The sequence below is a fragment of the Diospyros lotus genome, chromosome 3 (genome assembly GCF_014633365.1).
Source record: "Diospyros lotus cultivar Yz01 chromosome 3, ASM1463336v1, whole genome shotgun sequence".
NCBI lineage: Eukaryota > Viridiplantae > Streptophyta > Magnoliopsida > Ericales > Ebenaceae > Diospyros > Diospyros lotus.
In genome coordinates, this window is record NC_068340.1 from 37,374,883 (window position 1) to 37,398,878 (window position 23,996).

The 23,996-nt window shown below is 36.2% G+C and overlaps 3 protein-coding genes across 3 annotated transcripts; 1 reads left to right on the top strand and 2 right to left on the bottom strand.

Annotated features, from left to right (window-relative positions):
- Nucleotides 1-958: 958 nt before the first annotated feature.
- Nucleotides 959-1,476, bottom strand: LOC127798063 (uncharacterized). Its single transcript, XM_052331360.1, has one exon. It carries the CDS (start codon nucleotides 1,421-1,423, stop codon nucleotides 1,103-1,105), a length of 321 nt encoding a protein of 106 aa, XP_052187320.1. The 5' UTR covers nucleotides 1,424-1,476; the 3' UTR covers nucleotides 959-1,102.
- Nucleotides 1,477-5,653: 4,177 nt separating this feature from the next.
- Nucleotides 5,654-7,962, top strand: LOC127796444 (pentatricopeptide repeat-containing protein At2g22410, mitochondrial-like). The gene has a single exon (XM_052328592.1). The coding sequence runs from the start codon at nucleotides 5,805-5,807 to the stop codon at nucleotides 7,635-7,637; it is 1,833 nt and encodes a 610-aa protein (XP_052184552.1). The 5' UTR covers nucleotides 5,654-5,804; the 3' UTR covers nucleotides 7,638-7,962.
- Nucleotides 7,963-15,161: 7,199 nt separating this feature from the next.
- On the bottom strand, nucleotides 15,162-17,538 carry LOC127797603 (L-idonate 5-dehydrogenase-like). The gene is made up of 6 exons (XM_052330642.1): nucleotides 17,202-17,538; nucleotides 16,797-16,864; nucleotides 16,455-16,691; nucleotides 16,031-16,321; nucleotides 15,700-15,887; nucleotides 15,162-15,599 (listed from the first exon to the last, which is right to left on the bottom strand). The coding sequence occupies exons 1-6, from the start codon at nucleotides 17,305-17,307 to the stop codon at nucleotides 15,407-15,409; spliced, it is 1,083 nt and encodes a 360-aa protein (XP_052186602.1). The 5' UTR covers nucleotides 17,308-17,538; the 3' UTR covers nucleotides 15,162-15,406.
- Nucleotides 17,539-23,996: the final 6,458 nt, after the last annotated feature.

The following is a 23,996-nucleotide window of genomic DNA, read 5'->3' on the forward strand; positions in this document are numbered from 1 at the left end:
GGAATAATTCAGTCGTTGATTTCATCCGTTGCTAAAATTTAGAGATGCCAATTTTAACAACAAAATTTTAAATTTTAGCAACGAAAATTTTCATTTCATCGCTAAAAACTAGATTTTTTTGAAGTGAGTCCCAACACCTTGTTTTCCACTATCAGCCACTGCGATCATCCACCTCTGCTATTGTGGGTACCACCACAATCTGGCCTAATCTTGATTATTTATTTATGTGTTTGTAATTAAATAGTTTTTTTAAAAATTAAATAATTTTTTTTACTTAATTTGTATTAATTTTTTATATGTAAAGAAGCCTAAAAGTAATTATTTTTACTCATATTTGGTAATTACATGATTATTTGAAATTAAATATTATTTTTATAATGTAAAATGATATTTTCCTCAATTGGTCAAATTGTACCGTTATTGCCTATACTAAACATAGCGATCGAAGAGAGTAGTCATTCAATTCTGTTCCCATTCTCTTTTTCTTTCTCTCCATCTAATTGTATCAATTATAGTCTAATTATATACGTTGCGTTTTATTTCTCAGGACACTTGTTCAGCTCATGTTTTGCTGACATGTGGTTGGCAGCATCGATCCTTTTATTTAAATTTGTAAATCATATGATCTAAAAACTATTCAAATATTTACGAGATTAAATAAGTTGATATATTTTATAATTTTCGTATGAGAATTTAATCACATTACAATTTTAGTTTTTTAATTTCCTCATAAAAAATGTCACTATAATAATTTTACATATATATATAACATAATATTTTACAGAAATTAAAAATATATATTGTTTGAATATGTTATTTATTTATGATGAAAAGCCCATAAACAAAATCCTTTCATTCTATAAAATATAAACAATTTCGAATATCTATATATGTACGTTACGTTATTATTTGCATATATATATATATATATAAATAATAATCCATTACCAAGGGCAAGGAACGTAAGCCATCATTTTAAGGATATTTCATCTTTGGCAATTCCTATGAGAACTTGTAATCTTCTCAGATTACGACATATTCATCCATTCACACGATAAGAGAAGGAAGGGGAAATTCAGAAATTAACCACCATTAAAGCAAATTAAGATAGGTTCGAGGGAGTGATCTTGATGACGAGGCCCGGGAAAACATCGTCGGGATCGTGGATATGGGGGTTCCGCTCCACGATGAAGGGGTCTTCGCACTTGCCGCCGATCGTCTGCAGCGTCTCACCTTCTCCGACCACGTATATCTCGTCGCACGGCCGCTCCAACAGCTGGCTTCCTTTCAGTACTGGCTCGTCCCCGCCGGCGATAAGTAGTAAGATTAGTGCAACGAGAACGGATGCGCATACCCATGAAGCTCCGTCGGCTATGGCCATCAATGTTCTTGCCGACGATTTGTTCCTGGAATGAGAAGCCATTTATGTATCTATCTCAGAGAGAGAGAGAGAGAGAGAGAGAGACAGAGAGATGGTTTTTGGCAGTAAGAGCAGCTATGAAGTTTATAAATATAAATATATATATATATATATATTCGCATGCGCATTGGAATTTTCTACGAAATTTTTATTTCCAATTAACAATATTTGTAGTGAAGTGGGGCCTACATTACAAGGAAGAAATTAAAGAAAATTTTAGAGAAAATAAAAAAAAAAATCAACTGGCAGTGATGGATGAACAGCCCCCCCCCCCAACCCCCATAATAATGATATTGATAGCCCCTTCACTATACGATTTTTTATTTTTTAATATATGATGTTTATTTTACAAAGAAAAAAGAATTTTGTAAATAAATATATATATTTTTCTATATAATTGTTCGGAAATATAATTAAGACCAAACAAAAAAAGTCAACCGGTCAGACGCAAAAGACGAAAAGGAAAATGTCAAAGTGGAAGTAAAGGATGGCCAACCCTCCACCTAGAATTAGAAGCAGCCCCCCCCCCCCCCCCCCCCCAAGGGTAGGGCCACTGGATTTAATGTTCTTTTCTCTTTTTCACATGTTATTAACGATTCATTCATCAAATTCAAAATTTTCTAATCTTTCTTAATTCTTCTTGTTTTACAGAACAAATAAGGCGGACAATTAAGACAGTGTATGTGTTGATCAGTCCAACTCAACTACCTGCTCCATCTATAAATAAAATTAGGCAACTCACAACTAATTGATAGTAATCACAAATTTAAGTAACGCCCAACGAGCATGCATGGACTAGCTATCCAAATTTTTGTCCCCTCCCCCGCGTGTAGGGAAGCAGTGCCTGCCAACTTTCTTCTAATAAAAGGGTCAAGTGTACTTAAATTTTTGTGAGTTGGGCCATTATCCAAGACATTTTTTTTGCGATTTGAAAATTATTTTAATTTAATTTTTTAATGAATATACGCTTTTACTAACTCAGTTAAAAAATCTAAATTATTTTAACTAAGTTTTATTTTAACTTAATTAATATTTAATTAAAATAATTTAAATTAATTTACCGAAATTGGTGAAAGAATGAGTGTTTTCACTAAAAAAAAACTAAATCACAGAGACTTTCAGAAGCATTTCTAAAAAGGGTGTCTTAACATATAGATCCAACCACAAAAGAGTGTGTTTGATTATATTTAGTTGGAAAATGAAAACATTGTGTGTTTGATTATATTTAGTTGGAAAATGAAAACATTTTTCATCTTCCATAGAAAATAAAAATCACCACCCCCTTGGAATCAATTTTTCATAAAAATTAGGTCAAAATATGTTTTAAATGATTGTACCATAGAATTGAATTCCATGGAAAATGTCGTGTGTCAAACAACAAGGATGGAATTAAATTTCTTGGATATGACATTTTTCATGAAAATTCTATGCTATCAAACACACCCTAAGAGTGTGTTTGATTATATTTAGTTGGAAAAGGAAAATATTTTCCATCTTTCATGGAAAATAAAAATCACCACCCCCTTGGAATCAATTTTCCATAAAAATTAGGTCAAAATATGTTTTAAATGGTTGTACCATGAAATTGAATTCCATGAAAAATGTTGTATGTCAAACAATAAGGATTGAATTAAAGTTGTGTTTGATTGCATTACCTAGAATTTAATTTTAGGTAATATTGCTTAAAAAACAAAAATCACCCCACCCAATTGGAAAATGAATTCTATGGAAAGAAATTTTAAATGTTTGTACTATACATATTTTTTCATAGAAAAATTAAGAGTGTTTGATTGTTTTTCGTAGAAAATATGTAATAATTTCATATTTTTCATGAAAAATGTGTACAATCAAACACACTCTAAATTTCTTGGATATGACATTTTTCATAAAAATTCCATACTATCAAACACACCCTAAATATAATTTATATAAAAATCCAAATGTATTTTATACTTAATAAAAATACGTTATAACAACCCTTCTCTTCACTTTCATTTTCTTTTTAGGCTGGGTATAAGAAGAAGATATTCTTTTTCTTACTAAACATCCAACAAAATAAATGGAACTCTAGCTCTTTCCCCTTCTCTCCATTCTATTTCCTTTCACCACAAACAAAATTGTTTATATAATTTACTTCATCTTTTTTATTATAGAAATCAAAACATCTTCACTATAACATTTTTTTGACTGAAATATCTCATTTTTCTTATAAATCACAACTGACAACATTTTAGATTGAACGGCTCATACAGGTAAATCACGGGTTGAAACTCTTGTCCTTATTAGGGTTGACAATGGTTTAGTTTGGTTTAAATTTTTGTTAAAACCATAATCAAACCAAACTTAAAATACTAAAAATCAAAACCAAACCATTAATTCATTAGTTTTAAAAATTAAAAATCATAACCAAACAATTCGATTTCGATTTTAACTATGATTTTTTTAATTTGATCTATACTAACAAATAAAGACAAACTCTTGCAAATAACATTCATAAAAACTTGTTGATCTACTTGCACTACATTATGCCTTTCACACCTTTCACAGTTGTGGCAACTAACAATAATATTATGCAAACATATATTTAACATTAACCCCATGCTTTTGGCTTCAAAATGACAGTGCCTCCTAAATTGCAACAATTTAATTTATTTATACATCTAAGTGACAAACACAAACATACCCACAATATATATTAATATTTGATCAAAAAAATCGATGCAAACGTAGAGGGAGGAAACAAAAAGTTCAACCTTCCAATTCATTGTAGTAAGGGAAAAAAGAACTAAAATAGAGGAGTAAAGAAAGAAATAGCAAACACAAACACGTTCTTAATTAAACATTACAGATTTACATAAAAATATATAATGGAAGTTAGATTTAGATTTAGGCATTTGTGCATCAATCAAACCAAAATAATAAATTAAGTCAGAAACCCTAATTTGTGAGTTGCTGAGAGAGAGAGAGAGTGGGAGACCTTGCTGTCGGCGTACATAGATAAATTGCATAAGAAAATTCAAGTGTGATGCTCAGAAAACAAAGGTCCACGACTCCCGACTCACTTGGTCGACGTTTCTTGTGTTTCAATTATTGCTCTCAAAACTGTATTTGTATTATAGAGAGGGCGAGATAGGTAGCGAGCAAGAGCGAGGGCGAGCAACAGAACGGATAGAGAGAGAAGGGGAAATAGAGAAGGGTTTGCTACTGTTTACAGGAGGAGGCAGAGTGAGAGTAAGAGAGAGGCAGAGAGCGAGGGTGAGTGCGAGCGAGAGCAAGATTGCAAGAGAGAGGCAAAAAGCGAGGGCGAGCGAGAGAAAGAGGGGTTGAACCCTAGCGAGAGCAAGAGAGAGCCAGCGAGGGCGAGCGAAAGCAAGACTGCAAGAGAGAGACAGAGAACGAGGGCGAGCGCGAGCGCGAGAAAGAGGGGTCGACCCCTAGTGAGAACAAGAAAGAGCCAATGAGGGCGAGCGAGAGCAAAACTGCAAGGGAGAGGCAGAGAGCAAGAACGAGCGCGAGAAAGAGGGGTTAAGCCCTAGCGAGAGCAAAAAAGAGCCAACGAGGGCGAGCGAGAGTAAGACTGTAAGAGAGAGGTAGAGAACGAGGGCGAGCGTGAGTGGACGAGCAATAGAGATGAGGTAGTGAGAGAGAGGCAACGAGGGTGAGAGAGAGCGAAAGCGAGGTTGAGAGAGGAAGAAGAAGAGAAGGGTTTGCAAATGGGCTGGGGTAGGGAGGGTTTGGGGCTGGGTTTCGCAGCTGCCCCTCTAATATATAATATATATTATATATATATTTTTTATATTGGGTTTCCCAGCCACCCCTCTAATATATAATATATTATATATATATTTATATATTTGGTTCAGTTTGGTTTGGTTACCCACATAACGGTTCAGTTTCGATTCGGATTTTGATTTGGTTTTAGTGAAAAGTATAATCAAACTATACCATTGAAACAGTGTTCGATTTTTTTCCAAACTAAACCATTATCTAGTCAAACGATTTTTAACCGCGTTGACCGATTCAATTTTGGTTCGATTCTCCACGGTTTTGGTTGCAATTGTCATCCCTAGTCCCTATAGATATAAATTTATTCCATTTTAATTTGGTTTAACTTTCATATATATCAAAAATTAATTTTTTTTAGAATATAAACTGGTAAATGTTTGATTGCTTATTTGATGTGTGTGATCTAAGAGTGTATTATATGGTGTGTGTTAGCGGCACCCCCCGCCCCCCAATTTCCTTTTTTCTTTTCTGTTTCATTTTAGTGCCACAGGCCGCACCACAGTCCCAACTCTCAAATATATCATCACTTTGTCTGATGAGTAACAAATCTTGCATCATTATGAGCACAAAGCCATATGGTAGATGATGATGCCTTGTCATGAAACTCGCAGGACCTACTTCTCGTCTCTTCGCCACCTTCTCAAACGCCGCGAGTGTTCAAGACTTCAATCTCCGGCACTTCAGCAAAGAGCTTCATGGACGCCTCATCAGAACGCAACGGCACACCGACTCATCTTCCATGTCCGACGTTATCCTGTCCTACGCTCTCTCCCCGGCCACTCTGCACAAAGCCCATCAAGCTTTCGACCAAATCAGGCGACCCACTTTGCCAATTTGGAACCTTATAATCCGTGGTTTGTCCCAGAGCGAGCGAGCCGGTGAAGCAATTAGCATTTATCATCGAATGCGAGTCCAAGGATTTACCGGCAACAATCTCACCATCATTTTCGTTCTCAAGGCTTGCGCTCGGGTCTCGGATATTGTATGTGGACAGAAGCTTCATGTTCATTCGCTGAAACTTGGGTTTGGATCCTATCTTTATGTTTGCAATGCTTTCCTTCATATGTATGGCTCGTGTCGCCACTTGGGTTTTGCGCGGAGGTTGTTTGATGAAATGCCCGACAGAGATTTAGTTTCTTGGAACTCGTTGATTTGTGGGTACAGTCAGTGTAAAAGGTTCAAGGAAGTTTTGCGGTTGTTTGAAGGAATGCATGTGGAAAATGTGAGGGCTGATGCCGTGACGATGGTTAAAGTTGTGTTAGCTTGTAGCCATTTAGGAAATAAAGAAAAAACTGATGCTGCGGTTAAATATATTACTGATAATCATGTGGAAATTGATGTTTACTTGGGAAACACTTTGATAGATTTGTATGGACGGATTGGTTCGGTGGGATTGGCACGGGAGGTGTTTGACCGGATGGCGGAGAAAAATTTGGTTTCTTGGAACACCATGATCATGGGATATGCAAAATCAGGGGATTTAGCTGCCGCAAGAATGATGTTTGATGATATGCCAAACAGAGATGTGATTTCTTGGACTTCTATGATCGCGGGTTATTCTCAAGCTAATCAATATTCTGATGCAGTAAGGCTTTTTCAAGAAATGATGGCAGCTAAGAATAAACCAGATGAAATCACCGTTGCTAGCGTGCTTTCAGCTTGTGCCCGCTTAGGCATGCTGGATGTGGGTAAGACAGTACACGAGTATATCCATGAGCATAACATAAAAGCTGATGTTTATGTTGAGAATTCTCTCATAGATATGTACTGTAAATGTGGACTAGTTGAAAAGGCATTGGAAGTGTTTCAAGAGATGAAACAGAAGGATTCTGTCTCTTGGACTTCAATCATCTCAGGCCTTGCTGTGAACGGCAGTGCTGATGATGCACTCAAACTATTTTCACTTATGTTAAGCGAAGGTGTTAAGCCTACTCATGGAACTTTCGTTGGGATATTACTTGCTTGCACTCATGCTGGTTTAGTAGACAAGGGATTGGAATACTTTAGAAGTATGGTAAAAGATCATGGGTTAGTGCCAGAAATGAAACACTATGGTTGTGTAGTCGATCTTCTAAGCCGTTCTGGCAATGTTGATAGGGCATATGAGTTTATCAAGGAAATTCCCATGGTTCGAGATGCTGTAGTATGGAGGATGCTGTTGAGTGCTTGCAAGCTTCATGGGAATGCGGTCCTAGCTGAGATTGCTAAGAACAAACTTATTGAATTGGATCCCCTGGACAGTGTCAATTATGTTCTTTCGTCAAACACATATGCGGGAGTGGATAGATGGGATGATGCCATAAAAATGAGAGAATTAATGGAGGAGGGCGACGTGAAGAAACCAACTGGTTGGAGTTCCATAGAACTAAACGGTATCATATCTGATAATTCTGAAGGAGGGTCTCTTTCCCAAAGTTCCCTAGAGGAATGAATTGACAACAGTACCTGTATGTTTTCGAGGATTTCTAGTGTGCAAAAGTTTATGGTGAATTTGAGCATATATTAGCCATAGGCTTTGAGAACCCAATCTTTCCCTCATATTGAATTAGTTGGTACTGCCAGCAGGATGATTCTATTTTTTTTTATGCAAAATCCAAATGTTACCCTGCCAGACCTGCTTCTTCTTGGAAAATGAGTTTAGCTGGGGTTTTTTTGGACCTCAGTCCTCTGTTAGCATAAATTTTAATGACAGGTAGCATCATAGTTGTGAAACAAGAAAGGATTGGATTTATATTCAATACACAATCGGACAATTTCCCAAGAACCTGGATTGATTACGTGATAATTGTGGCTCAAAATTTTTATTTATTTATGATTGAATTTCTTAATTCGATTGAGATTATAATTTCAAATTTGACTGTGATTATGATGTCAAATTCGATTTTATGTGAGATTTATCTCATTTAGAGAAATATTCATCTTCTGATCAAAATATGATTTTCTGTATTAATTCATAGATGATTTTAGGTCTATAAATAGGTACTTAGGTAATATGAAATCAGACACAGAGTTTATGTGTCAATAATATTTTTGTATTATCAATTTTTAGTTAGTGATATTTTATTCTTTTTACTTGCGATTTTTTCTAATTTGGGTTCTTCACTTTAAATTCTGTATTTGAGTGTGGTTGATTGATTTGATCGTGATTTTTATTCGATCCTATTTCATAATAAATTGGTATCAGAGCCGTTAGATCAAACCATTACCTCTGGCCATTGAATCTTAGCCATTGATCGTTGGATTTGAGAAAAAAAAAAAAATCAGCAATAGCAGCAACATCTCCTCTTCTTCCTTCAGCAAGGTTTCAGAGCAGTAGCAGCCGTCGTCGCTGTCGATTGAGCCCATCGCTACTGACCACTGCGCCCGCTGTCACCGTCGATCACCACTGCCCCTTCCGTCGCTCTGCCATTGCGACCATCATCGTTGCGCCACTGCCTCCGTTCATCTTCTTTAGCCCCACCGACGACAGCTGACGTTTGACCACCGCCTTTCGTCGTCGTTTCACACAATCGCCCTTCGTCGCTACTTGTTACTGCCTCTCCGTCGTTGGCCATCAGCTTCATCGTCGATCTTCAGCCACCATCGGTCCTTGCTTGCAAGTTTTTCTTCTGCCATTAAATAAGTTCAGCAAAGACCCAGATCCCAAATTGGGTCAGGTTGATCCATTGACCAGATCCATTTACAGATCCAGTTTGGTTTACTTGGCTAGATTTGGCCCAGATTCGATATTTTTAATCAGTTTTTCAATTGGGTTTATTATTGAAATTATTTTGATATTATTTAGGGATACTTAATGGAAAGTACGATATTCTTTTATTGGATCGAAATATTAGATTTTCGTTATGACAGATTAAGATGTGTGTAATTTTGGCACAAATAGATTTAGATGATGCACTTTTGGGTTTCAAAACAATGCCACAATCATGAAGTATTAAAGAAAAACAACGTAAGGATCGTAAGACCTTATCTCAGATACATCTGCATTTATCGAATCAAATTTTGCAGAATGTTTTGAAAGAAAAAATCGTTATCGCTTTATAGTTGAAACTGGAATAGCTGTGTATGACAAAAAGCTTAACCAGTGAGTTGCATTTGAAGCAAAGATTATATTCTCATCGAATGACTGAAGGTACGTCTATTATGAGTTATTTAACAATTTTTAAAAAAATTATTTCTGATTTGGAGGCCATGGAGGTTAAGTATGATGATGAGAATTTGGCTCTAATTTTGTTATATTGTCTATTGGCCTCTTATTCAACTTTTAGAGACACCAAACTCTATAATCGGGATACTTTCACTTTAGATGAAGTTTATGATATTTTACTTTCGAAAGAAAAAATTGATAAACAATTATTGGGGACTTGTGAGAATTAGGGAGAGAGTTTGGTGATTAGAGGGATAACATGTGATAGAAATTATGGTGGTAAAGGGAAAAGTATATCCAAGTCCAGGAATAAAGAAAAAAAATTGTAATTACTATAAAAAGAAATGACACATAAAGAAAGAGTGCTATAAGCTACAAAACAAACTTAAGAAACAAGAAACTGACTAGAAAGGAAAACAACTAGAAATTTCAGGTGAAACTAATGTTGTTGAAAATAATAGTACTAATGGAGAACTTATGGTGGTTACTAATGAGGGTACTAAACCTAGTGAATATTGGATCCTCGACACTACATGCACGTTTCATATGTCTCCTAATAGAGATTGATTTTCGACATATAAAACTCTAAATTCTAGTAATGTATTGATGGACAATAATTCTTCTTGTAAAATTGTTGGCATTGGAACTGTCAAAATTAAGATGTTCGATGGTATTATTCAAACTTTAACTGATGTCAGACATATTCCCAACCTTAAAAGAAATCTTATTTCATTGAGTACTCTTGATTCGAATGTGAACAAATTCATTGGTGAATGTGGAGTTATCAAGGTCAGTAGAGTTGCCCTTGTTGTGATGAAAGGAATGAAACAGTATGGCCGATTGTTTGCGTATTCTTTCCCGCAAGTGAACGGAATCGTAACAAGTAATATAATGATGAATAAAGTATCATTCCCACGAGCATTAGCTTTTAATCCCTACTTTAACCACTATTAACTTTAATAAACCACACACAATTAAAATAATACTCAATGGAAGTTTTATATTAATTAAAACTAACTCACCAAATAGAAAACACAAAATAATTCTTTAAGTTTTTGAATGTAGAAATCTAATGCACTAGGGTTCATGAATCCACCGTAGTTCTATAATTAATTTAATCTTTCAGTGATCGAGTTTTATAATTCTAGTTTTGAGCTGAAAATCGATGACCCTAAATTAATCAAAAGCCTCTCTCGATGGTAAATCGAATCTATGCTTACATATGAGATTAATTATCTCTAATTAATCTGTAAATATACAAACATGCATTTAACCACAACGATCATTAAAAGAAGATTTCACAAGGCATAACAGTATTTCTACCTATTATCGAACCTTATGTCGTTTATTATCAAGTGCTAATCTATATTGAATCTCTTGAAAGCAATATAAATCACAAACACGTTCTAATGGCGGCCAAGCATCAAAACGAAATTAGTGCATAACAAACGATCAACTCGAAAGACAAGAATATAGTAAAACCCAAATACTTTTAATTAAACCATCATTGAACTAGGTTTCATCAATCACCCTAGCCACAAAGTACTTAGCCTAACATAGTTTTAACCAATGGAAGAGTAATAAAAACGGAGTTCATGATGTTGGAGAGAAGAAAGAACAGAAAAATAAAATCAAATCCGAAGATCTTCAAGAAAATATCCTCATTTTTCCTCGACTTCCGTCTTCTCCCCCCTTCCAAAGCTTTTTTTAATCTTTATATAGTCCTCTTTAGGTTATCAAAGTCATGCACCTTGAAGGAGTCTCTCTCTCTTTGATTTTGATTGAAACGAACTTAAAAAGGTCTTTTCACGAAGTTTTGAACCCTACCGCGGTCCTACCGCGGTATGCTTGTTGCTATAGACTCGTGAGCTCCAGATAACAATTCCTAAAATGGTCTTACAGCGGTATGCATTCCGCTATAAGACCGTGAGCTCCAGAAACTAAATCTTACAGCGGTTTGCATTCCGTTGTAAGTCGCTAGCCTTCTTCTTTTGCCTCTTTCTTCATCATCTTCCACTTTTTGCTCTCAACACTCTTTTGCTTTCTTTTGAATCGATACCCGACCATGCCTCCAAACTTTATTTCAACTCCCATCATGCACCAAAATAACTTTTTTTTGCTCCATGTCCGCTTTACATGCAATGTGTACCTATATTGACAATATTAAGCCCAAAATGAGTAGCAATCATGTTCATTGAATACTTAAATGCTAAGCTTGACCCACTAAATAATAGTGCAAAATATGTTGATCACCGATTATATGTTCTACAAGGTTCTACCATTACAGGTGATACTTTTATTTTTATTTCTTCGTTATCTCTCAGTTATAACATATGTGTTTTAGGCATATGAGTGAAATATGTATGATTGAATTGAGCAAAAGAGGACTTTTCGAAGAGCAGAATATTGAAAAATTGGAGTTTTGTGAGCACTGCGTTTTCATCAAGTAAAAACAAGTCAAATTTACTAAAGGCATTCACAATACGAATGGTATATTAGATTATGTCCATTCTGATATCTGGGGTTTGACCAGAGTACCCTCTGTGGGTGGTGCCAAATATATGTTGACTTTCATCGATGATTTCTCTAGGAAAATTTGGGTATTTTTCTTGAAGTAGAAGACTGAAGTTTTTGCTACTTTTAAGCAGTGAAAGACTATAATTGAGAAACAAACAGACAAACAGATCAAGCGTCTCCGCACATATAATGATTTAGAATTTTGCTCACGTGAATTTAATGATTTATGCAAGAAATAAGGAATTCTAAGGCATTTAACAGTTTCAGGTATACCACAGCAAAATGGTGTTACTGAGTGGATGAACAGAATCTTGATGGAAAAGGTATGGTGTATGTTGTCTAATTTCGGTTTATCTAAGTCTTTTTGGGCCAAGGTTGCTTATATGTCATGTTTTCTAGTTAATCGGTCTCCGTCGTTTGCTATTGATAAGAAAACTCTAGAAGAATTATAGTCAAATACTCCTGCAAATTATCTTGATTTGAAAATTTTTGGATGTCTTGCATTTGTTCATATTGATAATGAAAAATTGGAACTAAGGTCTAAATGGTGTCTCTTTCTTAGTTATAAGCCTGGTGTTAAGGGTTATAAGTTATAAGATTCAGAAGCGTCTAAAGTTGTGATTAATAGAGATGTTATTTTTTATGAAATTACTATGCTTTGTGGCTCGTTTGCAAAAGAAACTAACCCTATAGATCACCAAAGTTCTGATATTCAAGTGGAACTTGAAATCGACAAAAGTCAGACATTTGAATTGTTGTCATCATCTTAGATTAAGTTAAGCCCCAAGTCAAGTCCATAAATAAGTGTTGGTTCATCAGATTATTGTATTGCTAAAGATAGACCCAGAAAAATTATCAAACCTCCTCAAAGATTTGTTGAAGCTGATCTCGTTGCATATACTTTGAATATGGCTGAAGATATTAATTGTAGTGAAGAGCATTCCAATTATTTTGAAGCAGTTAGTTGTCCTGAATCTGGGAGTTGGATTACTGCAATGTATGAAGAGATGGAATTCTTACACAAAAACGATACTTGAAAGTTGATAAAACTACCTGAGGATAAGAAAACAATTAAATGCAAATAGATATTCAAGAGAAAAGAATGTACACCAGGAGTTGAAAAAGCAAGATACAAAGTCAAACTCGTAGCGAAATGATATAGTTAGGTTCCAAGTGTGGACTTGATAGACATATTTTCCCCAATTGTGAAACACAGTTCTATTTGGGCATTACTTGGTATTGTGGCTATTCAAGATCTTGAATTAGAACAGTTGGATGTTAAAACAACCTTTTTACATGAGGAACTTGATGAGCATATCTATATGCAACAACTAGAAGGTTTTGAAGTTCCAAGCAAAGAAGACTATATGTGCTTATTGAAGAAGTCTCTATATGGCTTGAAACAATCTCATCGGCAGTGATATAAAAGGTTTGATTCTTTTATGATTAAGCACAATTTTAATAAATGCAATTATGACAGTTGTGTCTATTTTAAAAGGAACAAGAATGGATCACTTATATATTTGATTCTATATGTCAATGATATGCTAGTAGTATCGAAAGATAATAATGAGATAATGAGATTAAAAGCTCAACTTAATAAAGAATTTGAGATGAAAGATTTGGGCGTAACGAAGAAAATACTTGGAATGCAAATTTCAAGAGACAAGTAAATTGTATCTAAATCAAAAGGGATATGTTAAGAAAGTTTTGACTAAATTCAATATGCAAAAGGCTAAATCTGTGAGTACTCCGTTGACAACACATTTTAAGCTTTCATCAAACTTATCTCCTTGTCAGATGATGAAATTGACGAGATATCGAAAATTTCATACTCTAATGCAGTAGATTGTCTTATGTATGCTATGGTTTGTATACGCCTTGATTTGGCTCATGCAGTGAGTATGGTTAGTAGATACATGGCTAACCCTAGTAAAGAATATTGGAAGACAATCTAATGGATTCTCTGATATTTGTGTGGTACCGCTTATGCCTGTTTATAGTTTGGAAATACTAGAGATGGAGTTATTGATTTTGTTGATTCTGATTTTGCAGGTGACCCTGATAAGAGAAGATCGCTTGCTGGATATGTGTTCACCATTGGTGATTGTGCTATCAGTTGGAAGGCTACCTTACAATCCACCATTGCCCTGTCTACTACAAAAGCAGAATATATGGCAATTATTGAGGTAATTAAACAAGCTATTTGGCTAAAAAGGTTTATGGGTGAAATCAGTAAAGACCTTCATGACAATATAGTTTATTGCGACAGTTAAAGTGTTATTTTCCTCACTAAAGATTGGATGTTTCATGAGAGAACGAACTATATTGATGTGCAATATCATTTTATTCGGGATATTATTGTTTGTGGTAAAGTTACTGTAAGAAAAATTAGCACTTGTAACAATCCTGTAGATATGTTGACTAAGTCCCTACTTATTTTAAAGTTTGAGCATTGCGTGGATTTGGTTAGTATTCGTCAGAGAAATTAATTCTCCGTGATTTCATTGGAAGAAATAATTTTAAATAATTTTGTTTGTGGATTTAGAGTCAAGATGGAGATTTGTGATAATTGTAACTCAAAATCCTTGTTTATCTGTGATTGAGTTTCTTAATTTGATTAAAACTATGACTTTAAATTTGACTGTGATTATAATATTGTCAAATTCGATTTTATGTGAGATTTATCTCATCTGGAGGAATATGCTTGTACGTCATCTTCTGATCAGAATATAATTTTCTGTATTCATCCATAAATGATTTTAGGTCTATAAATTGGTGTCCAGGTTACATAAAACAGACACAGAATTTATGTGTCAATATCACTTTGTATAATCAATTTTTGATTAGTGATATTTTATTCTTTCTATCTATAATTTTTTTCGATTTGAGTTTTTCACATTAAATTCTATGTTCGTGTGTGGTTGATTGATTTGATCGTGGTTTGTATTTGATCTTATTTCGTAACGAGTTCCATTACAAGGAAACGGGAAATTTTGTTTATGTATCAGGGCCTAATGGAAAATTCTAACTGAACCGAGCTTGGCGCGAGTAGATCTGAGATAAGATCTCGTCTTTCAGTTATATTAAGGACCCCCTTGGAGAGCTTTCTTCCGGTAAAACCCAGTGCTCTCTTTGCAGAAGCTCTTCCAGATTCTACAGTATCCGACACTATTCATATGATCATTTTGATATTGCAACTGCATTCTGTCATGTGCAGCCCTGTTATTGGATGATCATGGCAGGACATTATATATAATTGCAAGGCACTATTTTAAGGAACAATAATAGATGTAGAAATTCGTCATGGAAAAAGGACTATCAGAGGTGGTTTCGTTAGCAGAGATGAATATTCATCGGGAAAGGCACAACAGACCAAGGATGGAATTCAAGCTCATAAAGAAGATGCAACTAAGCTACATCTGGATTTATTACTGAAAATGTAAGGACTCAAAACGATGCATACTGATTTATTACTAATATCAGGTAATCATGTCACCAGCGTGCCAATCCCTTTTGATTCACCATTTATCCAACTCTTAAATACTAAACATGACCTTGACGGCATTACCACCCCGAGCACTGGTTTCAAAGGCTTCCTCAATCTGCTCTTGAGTAAACTTGAACCTGTGTGTTATGAGGGGCTTCACATCAATCTTTCCAGATTTCAGAAACTCAATGCAAATTGGCCACGTGTTCCTATATCGGAATATGCCAATTACATCGACCTCCCTACATCCAAAAAATGAAAATTCAGGAAATAAAGCTTATAAATCAGAATCTCAACTTGAAACAATATATCAAGCACCCTCCAAATGGAGCATCGAGATACCTTGCAGCAGCTTGTGTAAGGGGGATTGTCATCTCACTTTGGCCCAATCCAACAAGGCAAACTTTACCGCCTGCTGGAGTGGCACTCAAAGCAGTTGTCGTGGTTTTGTTAAAGCCAACACAATCAAAGCTCACATCCACATTGCCGTCCATGGCATTCTGTATCTTGACCACTTCCACTCCCACATCCTGTAAGTAATGGCACTTACATGTGTATATCTTTAATGCCGTGAATGTTTCAATTTTATCTTGTTGAACTAGCATGCCAGGGATACATATATTAATTTTCAATGAAGCCTTGAGGGAATTTGTTTTGGAAGGAGAGCAAGAACCTGAATATTTGTTGAAACTTGAATGATCTCATTAGCACCCAGATCTTTGGCAAATGTTAAACGGCATTCATCTACGTCAACCATTACAATCTTTGGAGCCCCAAAAGCTCGAGCTGCCAGCATTGTTAAAAGGCCTATAGGTCCGGCTCCCATGATCAAAACGTTTGTTTGTGTACCGACTTCAGCTCGGCAACAAGCATGGACGGCTACGCTCAGTGGTTCACACATTGCCCCTTCTTCCAAGCTCACATTGTCAGGTAGCTTAAAGCAGAGTTTTGCAGGATGCACCACCTGGTTTGAGAAGTAATTTGTTCATTTAGTACTGCGTGTAATTGCACGAACCACAATATCTTTAACTTGCAACTTAATTGCCAAGATCTCTAACCAAGCATTTCAACTATGAACAAAATTGGTTACAGGTTACCAGATTAGCTAGAGCACCATTGGTGGGAGGAGAGCCAAAGAATTTCATTTCACGGCACAAATTGTAGCGACCATCCTTGCAGAGATGACATTGCCCGCAACTAATACCAGGTTCCACTGCTACGCGATCACCCACCTGCAGAGTTTTCACTTCACTGCCAATTTCATCTATGACACCGGCACACTCGTGGCCAATTACCATAGGCTTCTTAACAATGAAGTTTGCGCATCTCATGTGCTGGAAATATTGCAAGACATTAGTATTACAAATTAGGCGCAGACACCTCTTATTTCCATTAAAATTAGAAGTAGTTTTTAAGCAAATTAAGATCATATGTCTGACCTTGAAGTGATGAACATCACTCCCACATATGCCAACAGCTTTCATCCTTACTTTAACATCATGAGGACCTAGAATCATAACAGGTTTGCCAGATTCCCAAAGAAATTACAAATTAGTCATCGCTAATGGCTAGATCAGGCTACTAATATATATACTAATATATATATGATGACAGTCTCCATCTATGGCAATTAGTATTAGCTTCGAACATCAGCCTCAAATCTCCTTTTTTCTCTTTTTTGTTCACAGAAGTATGTTGAGAAGATAAATTTAAGAGCTGCAGAGACGCTAAATCTCAAGTTTTTTTTCCCGGGAGGCAAGCCTCTTTGGGTCTATTTAAAATTATTAGATTCAGTAAGAAGCAAGGAAAAGAGTACGAGTGCTAGTGAAAGAAAGAATATTTACCAAGAGGAGGTAGATTGTAGGGTTGGATTTTCAGGGTTTTGACAGCAAGAAGCCAAGCTGCCATGTTCTCCTCTTTTGCTGGTTCTTCTCCTCCACTCTGTGACATCCCAGCCCCTCTGTGTGTGTGTGTGTGTGTGTGAAGGGGTTGATCATCAAGGAATCGCTGTGAATTGGGTCTTTGGGAAAATGTTCTAATATAGCGGTTGTTGTTTGGTGAGATATTTTATTTCAGTAAACCAAATTCTCTTGCGTGGAGTTTTTTTTTTTTCTCTCCAGCAATCACATCATACTAATGAGTTTTTTTTTGTTTGTTTGTTTGTTTGAGAGGGAGGGAGGGAGGGAGAGGGAGAGAGAGAGAGAGAGAGAGAGAGAGAGAGAGGAACAGGGGATGAAGGGAAGGGATTGTAAATATATTGTAAATGTGGTCTCTTTGCTTAGATGAGGATTGGTGAAATCTGAAATGTGGAGTAAGAGCCACAAGCAAATATCCACAAGCAAATATCCACGTTTCTTAAACATTGACCATGGTAGTAAGTGGCCATCATTATGTAACCTTTTGACTGATTGGTATGATAAATATAAAATATAAAATATTAACTACTAAATGTTACAATTTAATAAAATCCAACTACAATTCACTAAACCTTAATCGGATTTGGGGAAATTAACGAGTTTTCCATATTTTTTTCCTAAGATTAAATCCAAACAAATTCCATTATCATATTTTTTCTAGTTTGTAATAACTGAATTCAGAAACTAACTAAGATATTTTTTTCATCTCTCAATCTTAGTTGCATAATTGATTTTTTTTCATAATAAATGATTAAATTTAAATTTAAATTTACATACTAAAATAAATTTTATTTGTTTTAGTTAGTCTCTATCTTCATAAATAGCCTCAAAAAACGTCAATTGCCCACTTCATAAATGTCAAAATTAATCAGCTAGCAATTAAAACTTGAAATTATCTCCGAGAGAGAGAGAGAGAGAGAGAGAGAGAGGGGAACTAATTGACCATTTTAATTTATTATCCACAACTTTTTCCTCTCATCTAAAATGCTTTCTCTATATATAAAGGTATCTTAGACGTTTTAGAAGTGTGAAAAGGCTAACAACATGGGTAAAAGAGCAAAATCTATCTCAAGTAAATGGTGAAGAGAACTTGGCCGCTTGGCTTCTTAGTGTCAATGACCTCAGAATTCAGCCTTTCAAGCTCCCTTCTCTTGGTACTTAAAACTTGCTTCTTTTTTCGTTCTGGGTGGTACTTAAAAAATTTGTTACTGCCATTACTTCCCTATCCCAAATTCATAACAATTTCTCCTTATAATCTCTTGATGAATATGTTATGTTAGAGTGATGATAAAAGCTGTGAGTATCTGCTGCAGTGGTTTTCGCCACCTCAAAGCTGATATCTTCACCTTCTCCGGCAATTGATAAGAGGACATATGTCTCCCGAGGTTGTCGGCCGACACAATCAAATGACATTTTTATCCTTAAAAGTGTCATTTTAATATAATTCTTATACTGACATGTGATGATTACTTACTATGAATTAATGCCTTCATGACGATGAGTTTTGGCAACTACCACCTCATGGAGCCCAAGGTTATCGATCACGAGTGTGCTGGCAGCCTCTTCCTCCACTTTGTCTTTCAACACTGTGGTCACCATCAAATTATACTCCTCACAAACCTGCCCCTTGCAGCCGGCCGTGTGTTTTTCTGGGCTATAGTATGTCTCATCATGACTTTCGTTGTCTTGATCGATCCATTACTCAAATCTTTATATCCAGATATGTTATTTTTGATGAACTTAATTATTCTTTCAAGGGAAATCCATGCTCTGCCCCTGCCTAATTCGCCCATTAGTGCCTTTCTTGAGCCCATTGCTAGCTCAGGGGCTCCATTATCGCCATAGCCCAGTCTGTTATCATTTTCGTGTGGACCTGTTTAACTGACAACTCTATTAGTCTTGTGCCCTCTTCTATTTTGTAGGATATTTCTGCTGAGATGACTCCCACTCCGGAGCATGGGTCTTTTTCTAACTCTACCTTCTTGCCTGCTAATCTCGCTCCTGCTACAGAAGTTCCCTCCACACAAGCCATGGGCCACCCACCGCTTCTTGGACCTCATCCCATGCAAACTCGGGCCAAGTTAGGGATCTTCAAGCGCAATCATCATTCTTATTTAAGTCAAGTTCCCAACTCTTGCTTGCTACGTTCTTTGCTCACCATGCGTGAACCCAACGGCTTTAAGTCCGCTGCAAAACATCCAGGTTGGATTGTTGTCATGGATGAAGAGATTGGGGCTCTTCAAAAGAATCACACATAAGGTCTAGTTTCGAGACCACCCAATAAAAATGTTGTTAGCCCTAAATGGGTCTTTCGCATTAAATATTTATCAGATGGCACTGTGGACCGTCTCAAGGCATGTCTTGTTGCAAAGGAGTATACTCAGGAATCGGGTCTTGATTTTCATGACACTTTCGGTCTGTTGTGAAGGCTTCTACTGTTCGGGTTGTCATTTCTGTGGTTGTTTCTAACAATTGGCCTCTTCGTCAATTTGACGTAAAAAAATGCATTTCTTAATGATTTTTTTGCAAGAAGAAGTCTATATGGACCAACCACTCAGCTATGTTGATTCCAAACATCCTACACATGTCTGTCGACTTCGTTGGGCTCTCTATGGACTCAAGCAAGCCCCACGTGCTTGGTTTCATCAGTTCAACTCTTTTCTCTTAGTCATGGGTTTCACTTGTAGTCGTGCCGATTCCTCTTTATTTGTCCTCTCCAGAGGCGCTGATTTGATTTATTTATTACGTACTCTACATTGATGATATTGTGGTCACTAGCAACAACTCGTCTTTTTTTGCTGGTTTCATTGAAAAATTGACTCGTGAATTTGCTACCAAGGATCTTGAGTCCTTGAACTATTTTTCAGACTTGGAAGCCTATCGAACCTCTGCTGGTCTATTTCTTAATCAACCCAAGTATGCTCATGAATTACTGCAGCGTGCCTAGCTCCTCAATTCCAAACCAGTCAGTACTCCAATTGTAGGTTTTGTATAACCTGATTTCTCTGCCAAACACAAATTAAGCGCGATACACAGTAAACCAAAACTTTAAACAGAAAAGTATAAATGCAAGACACAGCAATATACGTGTTCGGATCAATAGATCCTACTCACGGCAGAGGCTCCGCCTCTAGTTAATCCACTAGATCTCAAGTTTACAAACGATTACAAGACCATGAACAGTAAAATAGAAATAGTATTGCAATACAACTGAAAAACAGAAACGAAAATAACAAGATCAAGGTAGATCTGTTCTATACCGATCTCACGATCAAGGCAAAGATCTGTTCTATCAGTTTACAACCTCTCACGCCTCAGGCGTTCTAAAACAAATAGAGATTTAAGCAATAACCGTTCTTACCGTCAGATCTTACCATGGAAGCAACCAAAGAATCGAATGAAACATAGATCAGAATGAAGGATTCACGAATAGTGTCTCGCTTCAAGAATCGCCGACTTAGGGTTTTCAGAGAGAGAGCACAAGACAAATATCAGAGAGTTCTGGAAATTAGGGCATCGAGCTGCTCTTTTATAGCAACGCCAATCATGGGCTAAACAGGAATGGACTCGGCCAGCAGCACACAAGGTAACACGGATGGGCTCGGCCCATATAACACAACAGCCCAAATAACATGCAGCTGATATATATTAACAACATATATATATATAACAGCATATAATGAGACATTTATATTTAAATGAAACAAGTATAATAAAATACATCTCAGCAACATGTAACAGCATGCCAGAAATCTGATAAAAAAAACATTTTTGAATCACATAATATCAACACTAATGGTGGTCGCTCATCATCTACCAGCTGCTGGTCCCCATTTTGATGATCCTTCTCTCTACCGATCACTTGTTGGAGCTCTTTAATATTTCACTATCACTCGACCCGACATCGCTCATGTCGTCATTGCTATCAGTCAATGGATGCATAAGCCCTCTGTCTCTCACTTTCAAGCACTTAAGCGCATTCTTTGCTACATTAAAGGAACTTTTCGGTTTGGACTGGTTTTCACTCCATCTACTGCTTGGGAGATCATTTCTTATTCTGATGTCGATTGGGTTGGGTGTCCCGACACACGTTGATCCATCTCTGGTTATGCAATTTACCTTGGTAATAATCTTGTGTCTTGGAGCTTTAAAAAGCAACCGACAATGTCTTACTCTAGTTGTGAATCGGAATATCGGGCATTGGCTCTTATCGTCGCTGGAGTTAAATGGCTTCGTCATCTTCTTCGTGATCTTCATGTGCCTTCTGCCTCATCTCCAGTATTGTTTTGTGATAATCAATGCTCAATTTTTCTTGTTGTTAATCCAGTTTCTCACAGATGCTCTAAACATATTGATTTGGATTATCATTTTGTGAGAGAACTGGTGGCCTCTAGAGAGTTACAAATTCGTTACATTCCTACTCATCTCCAAGTTGCAGACGTGTTCACAAAGAGCCTTGGCAAATCTACCTTCATTTTTCTGCGATTCAAGCTACGCGTCCAAGATTCACAGTCGCGCTAGGCTTGCCTGGGGAGGGGGAAGGGGGGGGGGGGGGGGGGGGGGGTTGTTATTACAGTTATGGAAGGATCCAAGAATCACGTCCCCAACAATTAAGCAAATCTCGTCATATCATAATCACATGATTTTAACCAATCCCTTCATTGTAGACCATAATGTAGATGGAATGTTTGACTTTGCTGTAAATCATTTAGTTGTTACCTTGTACAGAATATTGTATAAATTCAATACCCATATCACCACAAATTAGTGTGGTGGATTTTCTCATTACCTTTTCAGCTGGGATCATAGCAGAAGTTGGAAGCAAGGTGAAATCTTTGGTGCCCGGTGACCGGGTGGCTTTGGAGCCAGCATCAGCTGCTGGCGGTGCAGGTCCGGGTGCAGCCCTGCAAAGAAGGCCACTATATTCTGCCGTGAGATGAAATTCTTTGCTGCGCCTCCTGTTCATGGCTCCCTCGCCAATGAGGTTATATCTCTGTACAGATGATGTGCATGCAGAGGACATAAATAAAGAAGTGAAGGAAATCAAGAGGGGAGTTGAGAGTAGTGAGGATTTCACGAATAAGTTTCTTCTTAACCATGGAGATCATCTTGGCAATGGTTTCTTCATTTCTGTGGTATGGTTCTGTTCAATCTGGATGCTTCTATTCGATCATGTCAGTGGAACTGTGACCAGTCTTCCTCTTCCTTCCTCACCTCCCTTTTCAGTTATGACCTAATCGTTACCATCTCAATTACATCTTATTTTATACTAGCTAGCTAACGAAATTTATAATATCGATTAATTATTAAAAATATTTTTCTCAATGCCCTTTTTATCACAACCCTTTAATAAAGTACTAATTGAAAAAATTTAATTACAATCACATTATACTCATGTAATCAAGGTTGACAAATCAAAAATTACAGGTCAATCTCCTTCTCTCGCTAGCTGGCTTGCTAGTTCTAGTTTTGGTTATTGTTAATTTCTTATATTAATCTATTTTATTATATAAGCAAACATCAAAATTTTGGTGTTATAAGATGAATTTTTAAAATATTATTGATATATTTTATTTAAAAAATAAAACTTATATAAACAAAATTTAAAGTCATCACTTTTAACATTTAAGATAGAACTAATTTAAAACTAACTTTTATCAATACACCTAAAAAAAATTAATTTGAATTTTACTTAAAAATAAAAAAAACTAAATTTAAACTATCAAGTACATTTTTTGCTTGAATGTGCATAATATACACCACACCTCTATTTTATATATGTTGTTGTCAAAATACAATAGTAAATTTATGATATGAGAAAAAGTGATCTTGATAATCTTGGGCGATAATGATCGAGAGACTTAGAGGTCTGGAAGCCAATGATCAGGAGATCGGGAGGTCTGAATGTAAATGATGAGTAGACTCTTTAAGATGATTAGGCATTCAGATGATCGAGTGACCTCTAGTGACTAGGTGGCTGCTGACGAACGGGTGGTTGTTGATGAACGGGTGGTTTTTGATGATCGAATGACCTGTAGAGACAAATAACCGATTGGGGGCGCGGGTTGATGTCCTCGCACAAACTTTCCGATACTTAAATTAGTTTTCGAGTGCTTAAGTGCAACAAGTGGAGTTTGAGTGACAGAGTGAACTTACCTAAGATAGGAGATGGTCATTCTATTTATAAAGAAATGAGAAAGGGACACACGGCAGCCATCTCGCGTTTCTTGAGTGATATATTCTGAGCATATTCCAAACATATTCCATAGAATCTTAGAATATTTTTGTTGGTTCTAGGGAGGCTCGAAAGGCTCTTGATGACCAAAAGCCATTCTTTCATTAGTAGTCACTCGTTCATTAGCAACCACCCAATCACCAAAAGTCACTTGATCATCAGGGCACTTGATCATCTTAAAGACTATTGATCATTTGCATTTAGACCTCTCAGTTTCCTGATCATTTGCTTCGCTTCTAGACTTCCAAATCTTCTGAGCATCATCGCACATGATTATCAAGATCATTTTTTCCTACACCATAAATTTATTATTGTATTTTGACAATAATAATATTAAAAAAAAATAATAAGAAACTAAGGATAAAAGTGTAGATCGTCCAAACTATTTATCACTTTCCTTGTATTAACTCTTCTAGGTGACGTAGTTTTTTGAACATTTTAAAAAATAAACAGATTTGTTAAGCCCTTTATCAAAATTTCTTAAAAAA